Source organism: Strongylocentrotus purpuratus, unplaced genomic scaffold (genome assembly GCF_000002235.5).
Source record: "Strongylocentrotus purpuratus isolate Spur 01 unplaced genomic scaffold, Spur_5.0 spur5_scaffold_5, whole genome shotgun sequence".
NCBI lineage: Eukaryota > Metazoa > Echinodermata > Echinoidea > Camarodonta > Strongylocentrotidae > Strongylocentrotus > Strongylocentrotus purpuratus.
In genome coordinates, this window is record NW_022145611.1 from 36,067,669 (window position 1) to 36,082,617 (window position 14,949).

The window sequence follows — 14,949 nt, forward strand, 5'->3', positions numbered from 1 at the left end:
ATTATGTTATTAAACATACAGAGGATAAACATTTCCTTCTCATCTGTGAAAGAGAATAAACACAAATCTGCAAAAATTGGATTTATAATGAGGATAACTCTTCTTACAGTTTTGTTGCACTGTACACTCAAATTAAAAGACTAGACAAATACAATAATATCGTGAAGCTCTTCCAAAGAGTCAGGTGAAGTGAAAAAGTGAATAAATGTCATTTTTATGGATATGAAATATAAACATTTCAATTTGTATGAATTACCATATAAATTACACAATTGAAAACTATATAATGAATAATATTGGTTGAATGCATAGTGTGCCTTATGGTTTAAAAAACTCAATGGAAAACATGTCTATGAAAGAAATGTAAAGGCAAAGAAAAAGTGTACAAATAGTACAGTCACCACAAATATATTCTCCTACAGAAAACAAAATGTATGCCTGAGTTATAGCTCATTATGCTCATACCCTTTTAGCTCTTTCTATGAATCTAGTAGATACATCTGGAATATGTATAGTACTTATTAGAAATTTTAATTAAAAACATTACACAAAATGCAAATACAAGCAATACAAGCAAATGAATACATTCACAGTGGATAACAAATGTTTAAACCTATTGTATCAATGGCTGATGATAAATGAACACAATAAACCTTATTTCAAACATACACAGAGAATGTTTTGTACCACTAATACTTGCTGGTGAATGCAATTACAGTGCTTGGTATAACAACATAAACAAATTGAGTTGAACTTTACAGATATATATTTCTCATTTCAGTTTGCTTTCATTCAACACAAATTTGTGTGCTGGTAAAAGTATTACGGATAATAGCAACATCAGTTCAAGAGTCCTAAACTAAATATAAAGCATTTCTGAGGCAAGAACTTGAAACAGGCAAATGCGTTTATTCTATTGAGAAATAAAAGCATTTATATATTTATCCAAAAGTGACAATAAGCCCCTGATTTATAAAGAGTTGCGATTGATAGTCCTCCAATCAATCACAAGTTTGCAAACTCCTATCTCTTATGTACGTAGTTGCGATGGATATCAATTGCAAATAACTTGCAATTGTTATCAACTCTTTATAAAAATGGGCCCCAAAAAATTGTTTGAAAGAGAGGGGTATTTGTCATATATTACGCCATCATATCATATATACAATACACTTCTTTAGATCAAAGTAATCTGTCAGAATTAAAGATATTAATAATACAATTTAAACTTGTGGATAAATATTGACCCTTTGTCAATACACTCTTTATGAATAGCTGGGGGGGGGGGGGAAGGGATTGTTACTTTGAGGTAGGACTATGGGCTTTCGAAACCACAACTGAAAGAAGTACAAAGTAAACAGGAAATACAATCAGTCAACTTTAAATACATTCATAGAGGTGCCTATTCTAACACAGTCTTCCAAAGCAAATACATAGGCAATGGCAAGTTTTTACAAATTCAATATGACATTGGAAATTTAGGTCAGTTGGAGGTTTAAATCAGTGTTACACAATCGACACTCGTTTAAACTTAATGTTAATACCATACACTACTATCCTCTCTCTCTCTCTCTCTCTCTCTCTCTCTCTTCCTCTCCCTCTCCCTCTTTACTATCTCTGAATGTCTATGTCTAATATAACTCTCTTCTCCCTTTTCTCTTGTCACCTATGTAGTAGATAGTCTTGTATGATGGTTGGTATGGGTAGGTTTCTGATAGCATTCTCTGTATACAGTCTGTGAGGGCCGAGCCTACCCCTTACAACCATACGGGACAGATGCATCAGTGAACGAGGGCAATCTGAAACAGAGATCATTACATACATCTACATTAACCTTGTTCATATAAAAGACTGCTTAAATTAATTATAAATCCTTAATAAATCATATAATCATAACTCAATCCATGAATTATTAAAGGTCAACACCATGTTAAATTTAAAAGAGAAAAAAGAGCCCTGCAAATAGTTAGCCTTGAGGTACCACATATTCTGAATGCTGGGGCTTACTCTTCCTCTACATGATATAGTGTATAAATGCAATTTGTAATTTGGAAGAGACATAAAGATATTCAGTTTTCTAGCTAAGATGTAATTAGTGTTTGATTTCATTGCATAAGCCCCTTACATCCCTTCTCAAAAAACGTTACAAATTAACTTCCAATATGCGATGTCTCAATGCTGTGCAATTATGTGAGACAAAAATGTCAATTAAATTGTATATTCATCTTGATCTGGTTGATATAATCTGATTTTAGTTTAACACTAATGTCAGAGATTTGCCGGCAGAGTTATCTCGGGTCTAGTATCCAATGTTTTGAATTAGATGTTCACTCACCAACATGTGGCTTGAGAGCATCCATGACATATTTACAACGAGGTTGAAAACTGACATACTGCCACCACAGCCTGACGAGCGCCTCAAAGAAGTCCTTCTGGTCGACAGCATAATCCCTCAGAGGACAGTAGCACTTGGTGTCACCCGAACAGTCATCACACTCAGGCTCCAGCTCCTGGCCTCGATCTAGGAGGAACTGGATTGCCTCTAGGTCCTTGGAACGAGAGAATACCCTGGAAGGGGGAAAAAGAAATTGAGAGAGAGAGAGAGAATGAATGTGATGGAAATAATATATGAGAAATACTTTTTCTTGAAGGGACCTGTTTTTTTACAGAGCATTGAGAAATGGCCATGCAGTGGTACACCTGTATATCTCAATCAGTTATACCAGAAGGAGAGACATAGATGACACTCACCAAATGATGATATTAATAATAATAGTAATAATAATAATAATAATAATAATAATAGTAATAATAATACAATAAGAAAAACGATAATAATAACATCTATAACAATAACAATAATAATAACAATACTATTAAATATGTTTTATAGTCTATAGAGTGAAAAATCCAATATAAATCAGTAGTTTTCACTGATTTCAAAACTTGTTAAGAGTTGCGATAAATCCAAATCAAAAGAAAGTATTCTAATCAATCACAAGTTTGCTGGTCCCTATCTCTTATATTCATAGTAGGATTGGGGCCCAGGACATACACATAAATATTGATTTCACAAAAAGTAATATTTACCTAAACATGGTCCATTTGGAATGAGGACATCTAGCTCCCTTGCAATGCTTCAGTAGAATGTCTAAGATGTTAATACTAGGGAAGGCAGCGTAAAAGGGGCACTTGTAGGCTGTCACAGGGGGGAATTCCCTGCAATTAGCCGACGCCCCAATGGCAAGCATATCTTGGACAAGATCTTTCTGCCTCTCCATCACAGCCATTGTAAGCGGGGGCAAGAAGTGGGGGCGGGTGTTGCGCACTTTCTCTAACTGATCTCGAGGGAGCTTCCAACCCGTGTTCACATCAAAGCCATGTTCGATCAGGAATTTGACGGTTTCTCTTTGCCCGCCCTCTATAGCTAGATGGAGGGGTGTGTCGGGGCAGTCCAGTGTTGTGTAAGTATCATAGTGGTCTAATAGTAGCTCCAGGCATCTACAAAGAACAGATTATAACAATCCATGATTATTTTGATTTTCAGCAGTTCTTCATATACATGCAATCAACAACAAACAAATCAAAGATATATAACAGAAGCTACAATCAATTATAATGGTGCTTCATTGTTTCTTCTGCAATCTTGAAAACTCAATATTGTCTCTAAAATTAATGTCCATTATTTCAGAATCAATACTTTCATGTATCCTTGATTAATTTACACTTTACCTCCAGGCTCTAAAATCAATGAGTTATCTTACATTATTCATCATAAAGTTCATGTGATAGGATAGTGATTGTGAGATGTTTTGAACAATAGAACAGCCCTACCACTGTTAACCTTATTTGAAGACCAAAACAAAATCATTCTGAATCTGCATTTAATGACAGCGTATTGTGAACTCACTGATTGTGTCCTTTGTATGCAGCGACATGAATAGGTAGATACCCGTCTTCCACTGTTATCTTTGGGCTCGCTCCCCTCTCCAAGAGCAATTTGACTATATCAACATAATTCTCCTGAGTAGCGATGTATAATGGAGTAGCTTTGTCCTGAGCCTGGCTGTTGGTATCACCTCCTGTAATAAGACAGGTAAATATGACATTTGTATGCAGCATATCAACAAATGTTCCTTGGTAATTACATCTTCTACCATCTTTATTGCCTAAAAACCAGAACTTGTGCCAGAACCAGTTTTAGGATTTTTAAGATTTGTAGAGTATTTCAATGTAGTAAAGAGTAGAGCAAACCCAACTAAAAGGCAAAACTATCAGCTGTGGCTTTTAGGTACTGTATTAACTTCACATTGAATGAAGGACACAAATCACTAAATGTTGTGGTTTAGGTGATAGGTCAGATATGTCAGTGATAGGAGACAGTTCAAATCCCAGCTAAAGACACTGCTTATCTACATTTAAGCAAGGAAGTACTTCCATTAAATGCTTGAGCACCATATCACAGATATTATGAGGTATAGAAGCTTTGCTAAAGCTAGCATATCATTAGCATTCTGTGCCTACAGAGTTGAAATATTTGTCAATATCTTTATTATTATACAAATGTACCGTAGTGTGGGTATATCTACATACCTCTATCTAGGAGCATAGTGAGGCAGTCAAGCTTGCCATATTGAGCTGCTACAAAGACAGGCTGAATACCATGATCATCTTTTGCTCCTATGTTGGCATTAGCATTGAGTAAATATTCAGTGATGGCTACATTCCCTTGGCTAGCGGCCTCGTGTAGAGGTGTCCAACCATTGTAGTACTTTGCATTCAGGTCTGCCCCTGCCCTGGTCAGGTGCTCCACACAACGGATGTGGTTCCCACACACAGCTATTCATGTAAGCATAGGATTAAAAAGAAAAGGGTATCTATCGAATAAGATCACATTTACTTCACTTGAATTTACAAAAAGAAATATTTAGTTAATTAATGACTAAAAATAAAACTGGACAATAACAGCTCAGACTGACAATGAATCAACACAACTTCATATTACAGAGAACTAGCGTACTTAATAGTAGTTTCTCTCAACAGTGATTCCATAGCTAAAAATGATGACTAGCTTTCATGACATTTCTTCGTCTACGTCACATCCTCGTCTCCACCACTTCATCGATCTGTGTGCTTTTGGAAATTATTTGTATTACAACTATCCACAACGCTGAAGTATTGCTACGGTTTAGGAAGTGTTCACTATAAGAACCTGAAAGAGTGAATGAATAAATGAGAGAGAATGAGAAAGAGAGAGAGAGAGAGAGAGAGAGAGAGAGAGGGGTGTGAGGGGGGGGGGAGACTCAAAGGAATATACAGGCAGTAAAACAAAGGACAGATACATTATGATATACAAACACACACACAAAGCACATCGCCACAAAGACATGAAGATTGTAAAGAGGAAGAGGAAGAAGTTGAAGTTATTGAGGTACCTTGTAAAATAGAAGAACCATCTTCATTATTGGATATATTTGGGTCTGCTTCATTCTGCAGAAGTACAGAAACTACATCATGGTGACCTGCTTTGGCTGCCAGAAACAGCGGTGTCTCTCCCTCAAAGGTCCGCTGGTTAAGCTCATCTTTCACATCTACATGCAAAACATAAGAAAGAGCAGTTGAATGCTACTTCATTTCATTACATCCACCTCATTCATCTTTTCTTCATGCTTCAAATTGAGTCGATCAAAAGTTAGTATTCAAAGGGTTAGGGACATCAGAAAAAGTGAGATGGTGAAAAAGGTTTACTCTTTCAATATAATTTTTGAGAAAGGTATTGTCAACAGCATAAAAGATATATATATCTTCTTTCTTTTTTTTTTTAAACACAAGAGCTATCTTAAGATCTGGGGAGGCTTTAAGCCGGACTTAACTATGGCAGGTCGTTCACGCCACTGTTTGCTCTCACCATTTATTGCCATTGGTCTCTTAAAGGACGTACACAATTACAAATCACGGTCACAAATCTACAGAATTAACTTTTTTTTATAATTCATTATTGAAGAATTTTTTAAAATCTAAAGATCATAACGGTGAGAGCAAACAGTGGCATGAACGCCCTGGCATAGTTAAGTCGGTCTTCTTCTTTGTGAAACACCCCCCTGGTATTGTAATATTGAGATTTCTTCACAATTATTGCTTTATTTTTATCATTACTTTTTTATCATTTTCTCAGTCAACTTTTCCTCATTTATGAATTCCATACCTTCTTCATCAAAGTGATTAACAAGCAACTGAAGACACTGTACATTGCCTGCTGCTGCTGCTTCATGGATAGGCCTCCAGCCTCTGTTATCCGGTGCATCCAGAGGTTTGCCTTGTCGAATCAGCCTCAGCAATCCAGGACGACTACCTGCCCTAATGGCCATTGTTACACTGGAGCAGGTGTCCAGGTACGTCTCTGTGAAGTCCATAGTAGAGGATCTTCTGCCCAAGAAAAAAAATAAGATAAATCATCTTAACCTAGATTTGTAGAGGTTCATCAACGTATGAGCATTTCAAATTGGCTGAAGCGGTAATGTCAATGTGATATAAAATGACTAAAAGTTCATTGCTCAGGAGGGTCTATTCTTTTTAGAGGACCTATCATTACATGCCATCTATAATATATTTTGAGTAGTGCCCCAATGGAGAAGGAACTTACAAGAAAAGCAAAAATAAATGATGTTACAATCCACTGACCGAACCACCAATTTGAGATTTGCATACACTTAGTGATCTTATATTTCCAACATTCATAACTTCCTAGCCTTAAGGGCTTGGTGATAATGTGAATATGATATTCATATTTTACGTTACCACCAAGCCCTTAAATAACATGAACTCTATGTCATGGAGGATGAAACAATTTCTGATAGTGATTCTGGAGGAGTGTAAATTAGAAAATTGGGTAATCTAAAGATATGTGCTTGGCCCTATTCGACGCACTGGAGATTTCTCACTTCAATTTCTAAGCTCACCCGTCTTTGACCGTCTACGTACCTTACACAGTTTATCCCCCATATTTTTTTTACAGGATTCAGTGAGGATTGTGATCTAAAATGGTCTTCTATTATATTAAACCTCAGGCAGAGTGTCAAACATTTTTTTAGCTGATAAAAACTGTCACTGGTGTTATTTCTGCTTTTTCATTGTCCCTTTGTGATCTATCTATTATAGGCCTATATCATCATTGATTATTTATTCAACATTTCAAAGATAAACATGATGTCAACGAAGAAGTGACTCCCCCCCCCCCTTGCTTGCACTTCCACAAGTTTCATTAAATAATTTACTGAAAACGTACAACTCACAACGACACAAGGCCTCATACACTTATTGAAGAAAAAAAAAAAAAAAAAAATCACAAATATTCAAATGAATTATGTAGTCTAGGCCTAGATCTACACATCATAATTCATACATGTACTATTTATCTATAGACCTAACTAGTAAATATTATGACCTTAGAAGTAAGAGTTATGCCAGAAATATGGTGCCTGCGAGTGACTTTGTGCCTACTCTTGGCTAGATCAGCAGATCAGTAGATTAGTATATCATTAACAATGTTTAGTAAATAGTCTACCGGTATCAGAATAGGGGCCTAGGGTCTATATACACATTGACATGATGACATCGCTCGCAAGGAAGTGAATCCGGCGAGTCTGGCCAGCGCCAGGCTATAATGGAATTCCTATTAATATTATGATAAACAAGATGGGCATGAAAATGCAACAAGTCAGTCACTCACTGCTCAGCTCAGCCAGGTTCAGCTGATAAAACTACCTCTCAAGACTGCTCAAGTAAAGAAATTAGATGCAGCGAGGCATCTCCACAAATCCCTTCGCCTTTTTTCTCACAAGCACCTACTATCAGAAGAGAACTGAAATTAGAGGTCATATTTATCGAGCACTATCTATGGTGTCTCATAAGCATACACTAAAAGGCAACTGGGCGTGCACATAGTAAAGGTGATTCGAGATGTGACATAATTAAATGTTTAGCCCGATGTTTAGAAATAAAAACAAAAATAAATTGATTGAAAATACAAAAAATGTAGTACATGCATGGGCTCTAACGCGCACGAACACAGTCATGGCCATCGGGGAGGGGGGGGGGGGGGGAGGGGGGCCGGGCCCCCCTTTGAGAAAAAAAAAATCATGTAAAATCACGTGATTTTTACCTTTTTGGGGGGTTGGCCCCCCCCCCCCTGGCGCTCAATGGGGGGGGGGGGGGGGTGCAAATTTTAAAATTTCCGAGGACCAAAAAAAAAAAATGTGCTTACTATCGTTTGGTCTTCACTGAACCACGGTTCGTCTACTACCCGAAAACAATTTAGTCTATTCCCATACGGTCTGTACACCCAACCCGGCGTCTACTATCCACATGGTCTAATAATCATTTCGTCTACTTAATTATCATTTGGTCTATGGACCTTTAATAGTCAGTTGGTCTAATTTCCATTTGTTTTCAATATAGCCTCCAATAAGCCTACTACCCGTTTGGTCTATCACTCATTTGTTCTAATTGCCAGTCAGTCTAATTCCCAGTTTGTCAAATGCTCATTTCGTATACCATCCATAAGGTTTATATAATATATTATTTATGATTAAATGTACCATAAATATAAAGTGTGAAATGATATAATAGAATAGAGAGATATATATAATAATAATTTGACAGAATATGGGACTGAAGAGCAATGAACTCAGCTGAAAAGTCTATTTACAATGCACAAAGTCTTAGGCCTACGCCTCATCAACTAACAGCACTTTTTTGTTTTATAAACAGCAATTTTAGAAAATATGTTTTTTATACCAGATTATACATATTACAAAAATCGGTAGGCCTTTACATGGTCAAACTCACTGGTAAAGAAGTTTTTTTTCCACAAAATGAATATGCCCGAAATTTAACAAGATCGGGAAATACAATATGCTTACCGTCGCCGTTTCATATAATTAGCAAAAGGTGAGTAAATGATGTAATTTCAATGTATGTATGTATATATATATATATATCATGATAGGCCTATATATCTCACTTTATATATATAAATGAGTTTTATAAATAAATCACTTTGTAACTGCCCGTAATGTGCGATGGAAGATGTACATATTGTTGACTTCTTTGGGACTAAATTAATTTCCTTAATTGATTTAATGTCAAGTGTTATAACACTTGACTGAACAAGATGTCAAATACCATTATCACTACCGAGTTTTAATATTCCTAATTTTATGCAAAAGAACGTCAAGTAACACGTAGGCCTATAACTTAAAGGTAATATAAAGTTTTGGGAAATTTTGATAATTGGCTGGATATAGTGATTACTTACAATTTTGATATATTTGGATGCCCCTGTAGATGTATTATAAGCATTAGAACATTTAGCCTCTAAAACACTTCAGCTTTTGAGATAAATTAAATATAAAAATTTCATAATATGTAGTTGTGATATATAATTTCCAAACGGGAATAAGTTGGTCGATTTTAGTCAAGAAACAAGCAGTGGTGATTTTGCATTGAGTAGAAGCAGATGATTCGGAGTTAAGGCTTCCACATCATTTACATCACTGGACACCTCAGTGATTGGCCGGCTGTTCATGATGCTTTCAATCTCACAGAAGAGTGTATGCAATGAATCATCATTCAGGGTTTGCTGCTTAACCAAGGAACACAGCAGCTTCCTCACAGTTCGGATCTGGCGTTCCCACACCCCTCCATGATGACTAGCTGCGGGTGGATTGAATGTCCATTTGATATTCTTCTGCAACAATGTATCATGTATCTGAGCCTGGTTCCAACTTTGTATTTCGGTCCTCAGTTCTCTCTCTGCTCCAACCAAATTAGTGCCGTTATCAGATCTAATTTCTCTCACATTTCCCCTGCGTGCAATGAAGCGTCTGATAGCATTAATGCAAGAGCTTGTGTCAAGGGAATCTGCCATCTCAAGGTGCACTGCTCTCACAGTAAGACATGTGAATAGCACCCCATATCTCTTTACGACACTCCGACCCCTTTTCACTTCCAACGGTCCAAAATAATCAATTCCAACTCTTGAAAAGGGGGGCTCATCTGAAATAAGCCGGTCAACTGGCAAGTCCGCCATCTTTTGCTCAAGAACCTTCCCTCGCTGCCTTCTGCACACAACACATCTAGTCAGTATCCTTCTGATCACAGAGCCAGCAGCAGGAATCCAATATTTCTGGTTGAGGCAAGACAACATATGATTTCTGCCACTATGTCCCGATGCCTCATGGATTTCACTCAGGATAAGCTTGGCGACATGACTATCATTGCGAAGTATAATTGGGTGCTTCGCCTCCTCTTGCAACATTGCCTTGCCAAGCCTTCCTCCTACCCTCAGTAGGCCATTTATCATCCTTGGGTCTAGCTTGTAGATTGGACTTGTCTTCTTGACCAATTTACAGCTCTGTTCTTGGTGTGCACTGTCATTCTGCTCAGCCTGCAAGGTTGACATCTCATGAGGGAAGCTGACTGCTTGTACATATTGCAGAATTTTCTCCTCTGCGTCCTTCATCTCTTCCACCACCAAGCTTCCATGCAAAAGTTCAGCTGAAATGCCTTCAGGACCCTGTGTACATTTACATCTCAGCCATTTCAAGTACCTCCGTAGCCAGCAAACTGCTTTCTTCAACCTGTGCCACGAGGAGTAGTGTTCAAGAAGTTTGTTCATTAAGGCAGTTTCTTCTGAGAGAGTTGTCATATAAACCCCAGCCTTGTCCTTGCTCTTAACTTCAGGGTCGCCATCTAGACTGACATCATTTAAGACTTGACTTGCAGGCCTTGACTCATTCTCACACCATAAGAAGCTGGGTCCACTCACCCATCTCTCGCTGGTTGTTAACGCCTCAGCTGTCATCCCTCTTGAGACATCGTCAGCCGGATTCTGCCGAGTGTTGACGTAGTGCCACTGCTTTTGGTCAGATCCTTCATGGATTACTGCAATCCTGTTTCCGACGAATGTGTGGAATCGTCTTTCCACATTCTTGATATACTGGAGCACTATAGTGCTGTCACTCCAGAACACAGAGTCACTCAGGGTGAAGTCTAGCTCACGTCTCAGCATACCATCGAGTCTCACAGCAAGCGTCGCTGCCATCAATTCCAGTCTAGGTATCGTAACTCTCTTCAGCGGAGTGAGCCGAGTCCTGGCCATTACTAGACTGCAATAGACCTTGCCCTCCTGGTTCGTCACTCGGAGATAAGAGGCCACACCATATGCCCTCTCTGAAGCATCAGAAAAGTGGTGCAATTGGTACTCCGTCACATCTCCGAAATCATGAGGCTTTAGGCACCTGCTGATGTTGAAATCCTCCATAAGCAGCAGATCTCTCTTCCAGTTCAGCCAGCTCTCACGCTGCTTCTCTGGCAATGGCTCATCCCAATCCAATTTCATAGCCGTGAGCTCTTGCAAAATGATCTTGGCATTCAACACATATGGGCTTGCAAATCCGTACGGATCATATACCGAGGAAACCTCACTCAGCACTCCACGACGGGTACAGGGCTTGTGTTTCGGGGTGATTCCATACGTCATGGTATCTAGTTCAATGTTCCATTTGACACCCAGGGCCCTCTCAATCGGTAAGGTATCATAACTTAAGTCGAGTCCTTCCACTTCCTTTGCCCTGTCATGAGCAGGCACAGACTCCATTACCTTTGGGCTATTGCTTAGCCACTTTGTGAGGTTGAAACCTCCTCCTTTCAGCATTCTCTTCAGCTCATCTACGAGTTGAACTGCTTTATCTTCTTCCTTCACTGATACCAGGCAGTCGTCAACATAAAAGTTGCGTTTTACCACGTTTACTGCGTCTGGGGAGAATTCTTCGGCTTGGTCTTCAGCGGTATGCCTCAGTACAAAGCTGCAAACACTGGGACACCAGGTCCCTCCAAAGAGGTGTACACACATCCTGTAGACCATTGGCTGTCTCTCAATATCTCCTTCTGGCCACCAGAGAAACCGCAGCATATCTCTTTCATCAGGCGGGACTTGTACTTGATGGAACATCGCTTGGATGTCCCCCATAATGGCAATCGGCTCCTGTCGAAACCTCAAGAGAACACCCAGAAGTGTGTTTGTTAAGTCAGGGCCTTGCAAAACTGCATCATTGAGCGATCTTTCCTGGTATGTAGATGCACAGTCAAACACAATTCTTGTCTTGCCCGGCTTGTTAGGGTTCTCAACAGGATGGTGAGGAAGATACCAAACAGGTTTGCCTGAACCTGCATTCCTTTCTTCTACTCTCTCTGCATATCCATCCTCCACCAATCCTGACATAGCCTTGGTATATCGTCTGTGTAGATCCTCATCTCGCCTCAATCTCCTACCAAGACTCTGTAGCCTTTTCTCTGCTACATATATGTTGTCAGCCAGTTCTTGGGGTCTCTCTTTGAAGGGTATAGACAACTGGTAGTGATCACCCTTCTTCTGGATACTATCCTCCCAAATTCTCAGAGCTCTCTTGTCATTGACAGACATACACTTAGATTGTTCTGCTAGCGACCCTGATTCAAGTGACCAGAACCTTTCCACTTGAAGCTCCAAATTAGCATCACTGGAAATAAAGCTTGACGATATGTCATGGTCTCTGTGCCGGTTCCCAACTGGTCCATTCACGGTCCATCCTAATGCCGTCCTCACAGCATAAGGTTGCCCGGGTTCGCCATACTTAACGTCCTTTGGTACCAATACTTCTGGCACATCTTGTCCAATTAGTAGCATGACGTCTTGAGGTCTAGCAGCCGGTAGATTCAGATCTGCAAGGTGGGCAAATTGGCGAATGTCACTTCTATCAGCAGCAAGTGCACTGCTAACATTTATCTTCTCTTTGGCTAATACATGATGGAGACTGACTCTATATTGAGTTGACAGACTTTCAACTTCCAGGTTGACTGCTTTACATGTTGTGACAATCCTTGACTTGTCTAGAGTCGACATGGAAAGGCTCTGCTCTGTGCCTTCAGCCCCGATCTTACGCGTCAACTCCAAAGTGCAGAATGTTGATGTTGAACATGTGTCTAACAAGGCATAAGTGTCAAAATACTCCTCTTTCCCTCTAGCTCGTACTCGAACGGGAACAATAGGTAGCACTACTTTACTACCGGCCCCTATGACACTACAACTTTCTTCAGCAACATGAGAGGATGACGAGTGATGAGTAGTTGCCTCTGTTTCAGATGACGTTGGTGAATTCCTGGCATCACTTGATGACTCTCCGATATCCCTCCGAGACTCCGTGCTATCAGTCTGTGAAGGCTGTCTGATAAGGTGTAGAAACTTGGTGTGTTTCCTGTTACACCCACTTACTGAGCATGTCCTATTTAACTTGCAGTCCCTGGTCACGTGACCTTTCTTCAAACAATTGTAGCACAATCTTTCCTTCTGGGCCAGTTTAAGCCTGTCCTCAATCTTGAGTTGCTTAAACTCACTGCAGCCGAATAAGGAATGCTCTCCACCGCACTGAATGCAGCTCCGTGTCTTGCTGCCTTCAGCATCTGTACTAGTAGTAAAGACCCCTCTCGATGTCTTCCCAGACTTCTTAAATGCTGACATCTTACTGCCTTGATCTCTAATTGTCAGCCTACCGAAGACAGGGTCATTCTCTTCATCTGCAATCTGTTGCAAGAATGCAACCAAATCCGTAATAGCTGGAAGTCGACCCTCTTTTCTAGCTCTTCCTACAACTTTTAACCATCCTGTCCTCAGATGGTATGGTAGCCTCTCTACTATCTTCAGCAGAACATGTTGAGAAGTCAGCTCAGATGCCTGACCTACTGCTTCTAGCGTCTGCACACAAATCTGGATTTCATCCGCCATTTCAGCTAGTCCATGTTTGTCTTGTGCAGCAATGTTCTTTCCTTCAGTAACCTTTCTAAGCCAGGCATGAGCAATCATTACTGGATTTCCATACTTTTCTTTGAGTAGAATCCTTGCCTTGTGATAGCCCTCTGTAGGCTTCATAATCATACATGGTTGAAGCAACTTCTTAACGTCGCCAGCACAATAGTGCAGGAGGCGTGTCAGCTTGACAGCGTCGTCTACTGAAGTTTGGTCAACACTGTTCTCAAAGGACCTCCAAAACTCATGGTACTTCAGCGGATCACCTTGATAGGTAGACAGAGTGGCATGAGGAAGGGATACAGACTCTAACAGCCCCCGCTGTTGTCGTTGTCCTTGCTCCAGTAATTGCAGCAGCAGCATTTCCATCTGTGTGTGAGGAGAAGGTACAGTTTCGTCCTCATCTGGCTTCATCATAACAGGTTTGTAGTTATTCGTGATTGAAGGCACAACGAATGACCTTGCGGGAGTAGGTCCACCTGTTCCTGCAACAGACTGTGCATATGGAGCATTATCTTGCTGATACACCCTCTCTTCAGCTTGAGCAACCTTTAACTGGGTTTTCAGCAAAAGCTGGGCTTTGCGTTGCTTCAAGCGGAATTCTTCCATCTCGAGCTCCTGTTGCTCTCTTAAGGCTTCAGCTTCTGCCTCAAGAGCAGCCCTTCTCGCCATAGCCTTTAGCCTTGAGGACTTGGATGACGTGGAGATAGTAGTGCTTCCCCCACATTGGCTCACTGAATCATGCGGTGTGATGTCATCAACGTTAACAGCACCACCAAGGCCAACCAGCTCGTCACTGGACTTCACAGTCTCATTATTACCATCTTCACTGATGGTATTCATCTTGACGTTCTTGACTTGTAGCTCTCACTACCAAGCTGTTGTTGAACTGATGTGATTGACGATTGACGATTGACGATTAATTCACTTAACCAAAAGACACCATTGACGAATGAATAACACAGCGACACCCTTTTGTGATACCAAGACTCCAAACTGGCAGGTGCAAGATTCAACAACATTGGGCTTGTGTCAAAATACCAAAAAATGGTGCACTTTCAGTGCCGATAACTAACTGCAACAACGTGTTTTAGTTTCCCTAACAA

General features: G+C 39.9%; 2 protein-coding genes across 5 annotated transcripts; both read right to left on the reverse strand.

Moving 5' to 3' along the window:
• Positions 1 to 1,652: 1,652 nt before the first annotated feature.
• Positions 1,653 to 7,862, reverse strand: LOC576514 (ankyrin repeat and SOCS box protein 3). Of its 4 annotated transcripts, none has more exons than XM_030999464.1 (8): positions 7,730 to 7,862; positions 6,206 to 6,426; positions 5,436 to 5,591; positions 4,594 to 4,839; positions 3,911 to 4,082; positions 3,091 to 3,501; positions 2,336 to 2,568; positions 1,653 to 1,799 (listed from the first exon to the last, which is right to left on the reverse strand). In XM_030999464.1, exons 2-8 carry the CDS (start codon positions 6,411 to 6,413, stop codon positions 1,663 to 1,665), a joined length of 1,563 nt encoding a protein of 520 aa, XP_030855324.1. In that variant the 5' UTR covers positions 6,414 to 6,426; positions 7,730 to 7,862; the 3' UTR covers positions 1,653 to 1,662. The 4 variants fall into 4 exon arrangements, with proteins under 4 accessions (XP_030855324.1, XP_030855325.1, XP_030855327.1 ...); XM_030999465.1 differs by having other exon boundaries at positions 6,206 to 6,423; positions 7,730 to 7,860; XM_030999467.1 differs by having other exon boundaries at positions 6,206 to 6,423; positions 7,765 to 7,853.
• Positions 7,863 to 9,475: 1,613 nt separating this feature from the next.
• Positions 9,476 to 14,686, reverse strand: LOC100894139. Its single transcript, XM_030999189.1, has one exon. The coding sequence runs from the start codon at positions 14,684 to 14,686 to the stop codon at positions 9,476 to 9,478; it is 5,211 nt and encodes a 1,736-aa protein (XP_030855049.1).
• Between the last annotated feature and the right edge of the window lie 263 nt (positions 14,687 to 14,949).

Excerpts from the sequence above, each read along its gene's own strand:
- LOC100894139 (XM_030999189.1), bottom strand. The coding sequence starts at position 14,686 with ATGAATACCATCAGTGAAGATGGTAATAATGAGACTGTGAAGTCCAGT.
- LOC576514 (XM_030999464.1), bottom strand. The coding sequence starts at position 6,413 with ATGGACTTCACAGAGACGTACCTGGACACCTGCTCCAGTGTAACAATG. Across the intron at positions 5,592-6,205 it reads TAATCACTTTGATGAAGAAG|ATGTGAAAGATGAGCTTAAC; the intron begins GTATGGAATTCA and ends TTTTGCATGTAG. Across the intron at positions 1,800-2,335 it reads TGCTCTCAAGCCACATGTTG|ATTGCCCTCGTTCACTGATG; the intron begins GTGAGTGAACAT and ends TCTCTGTTTCAG.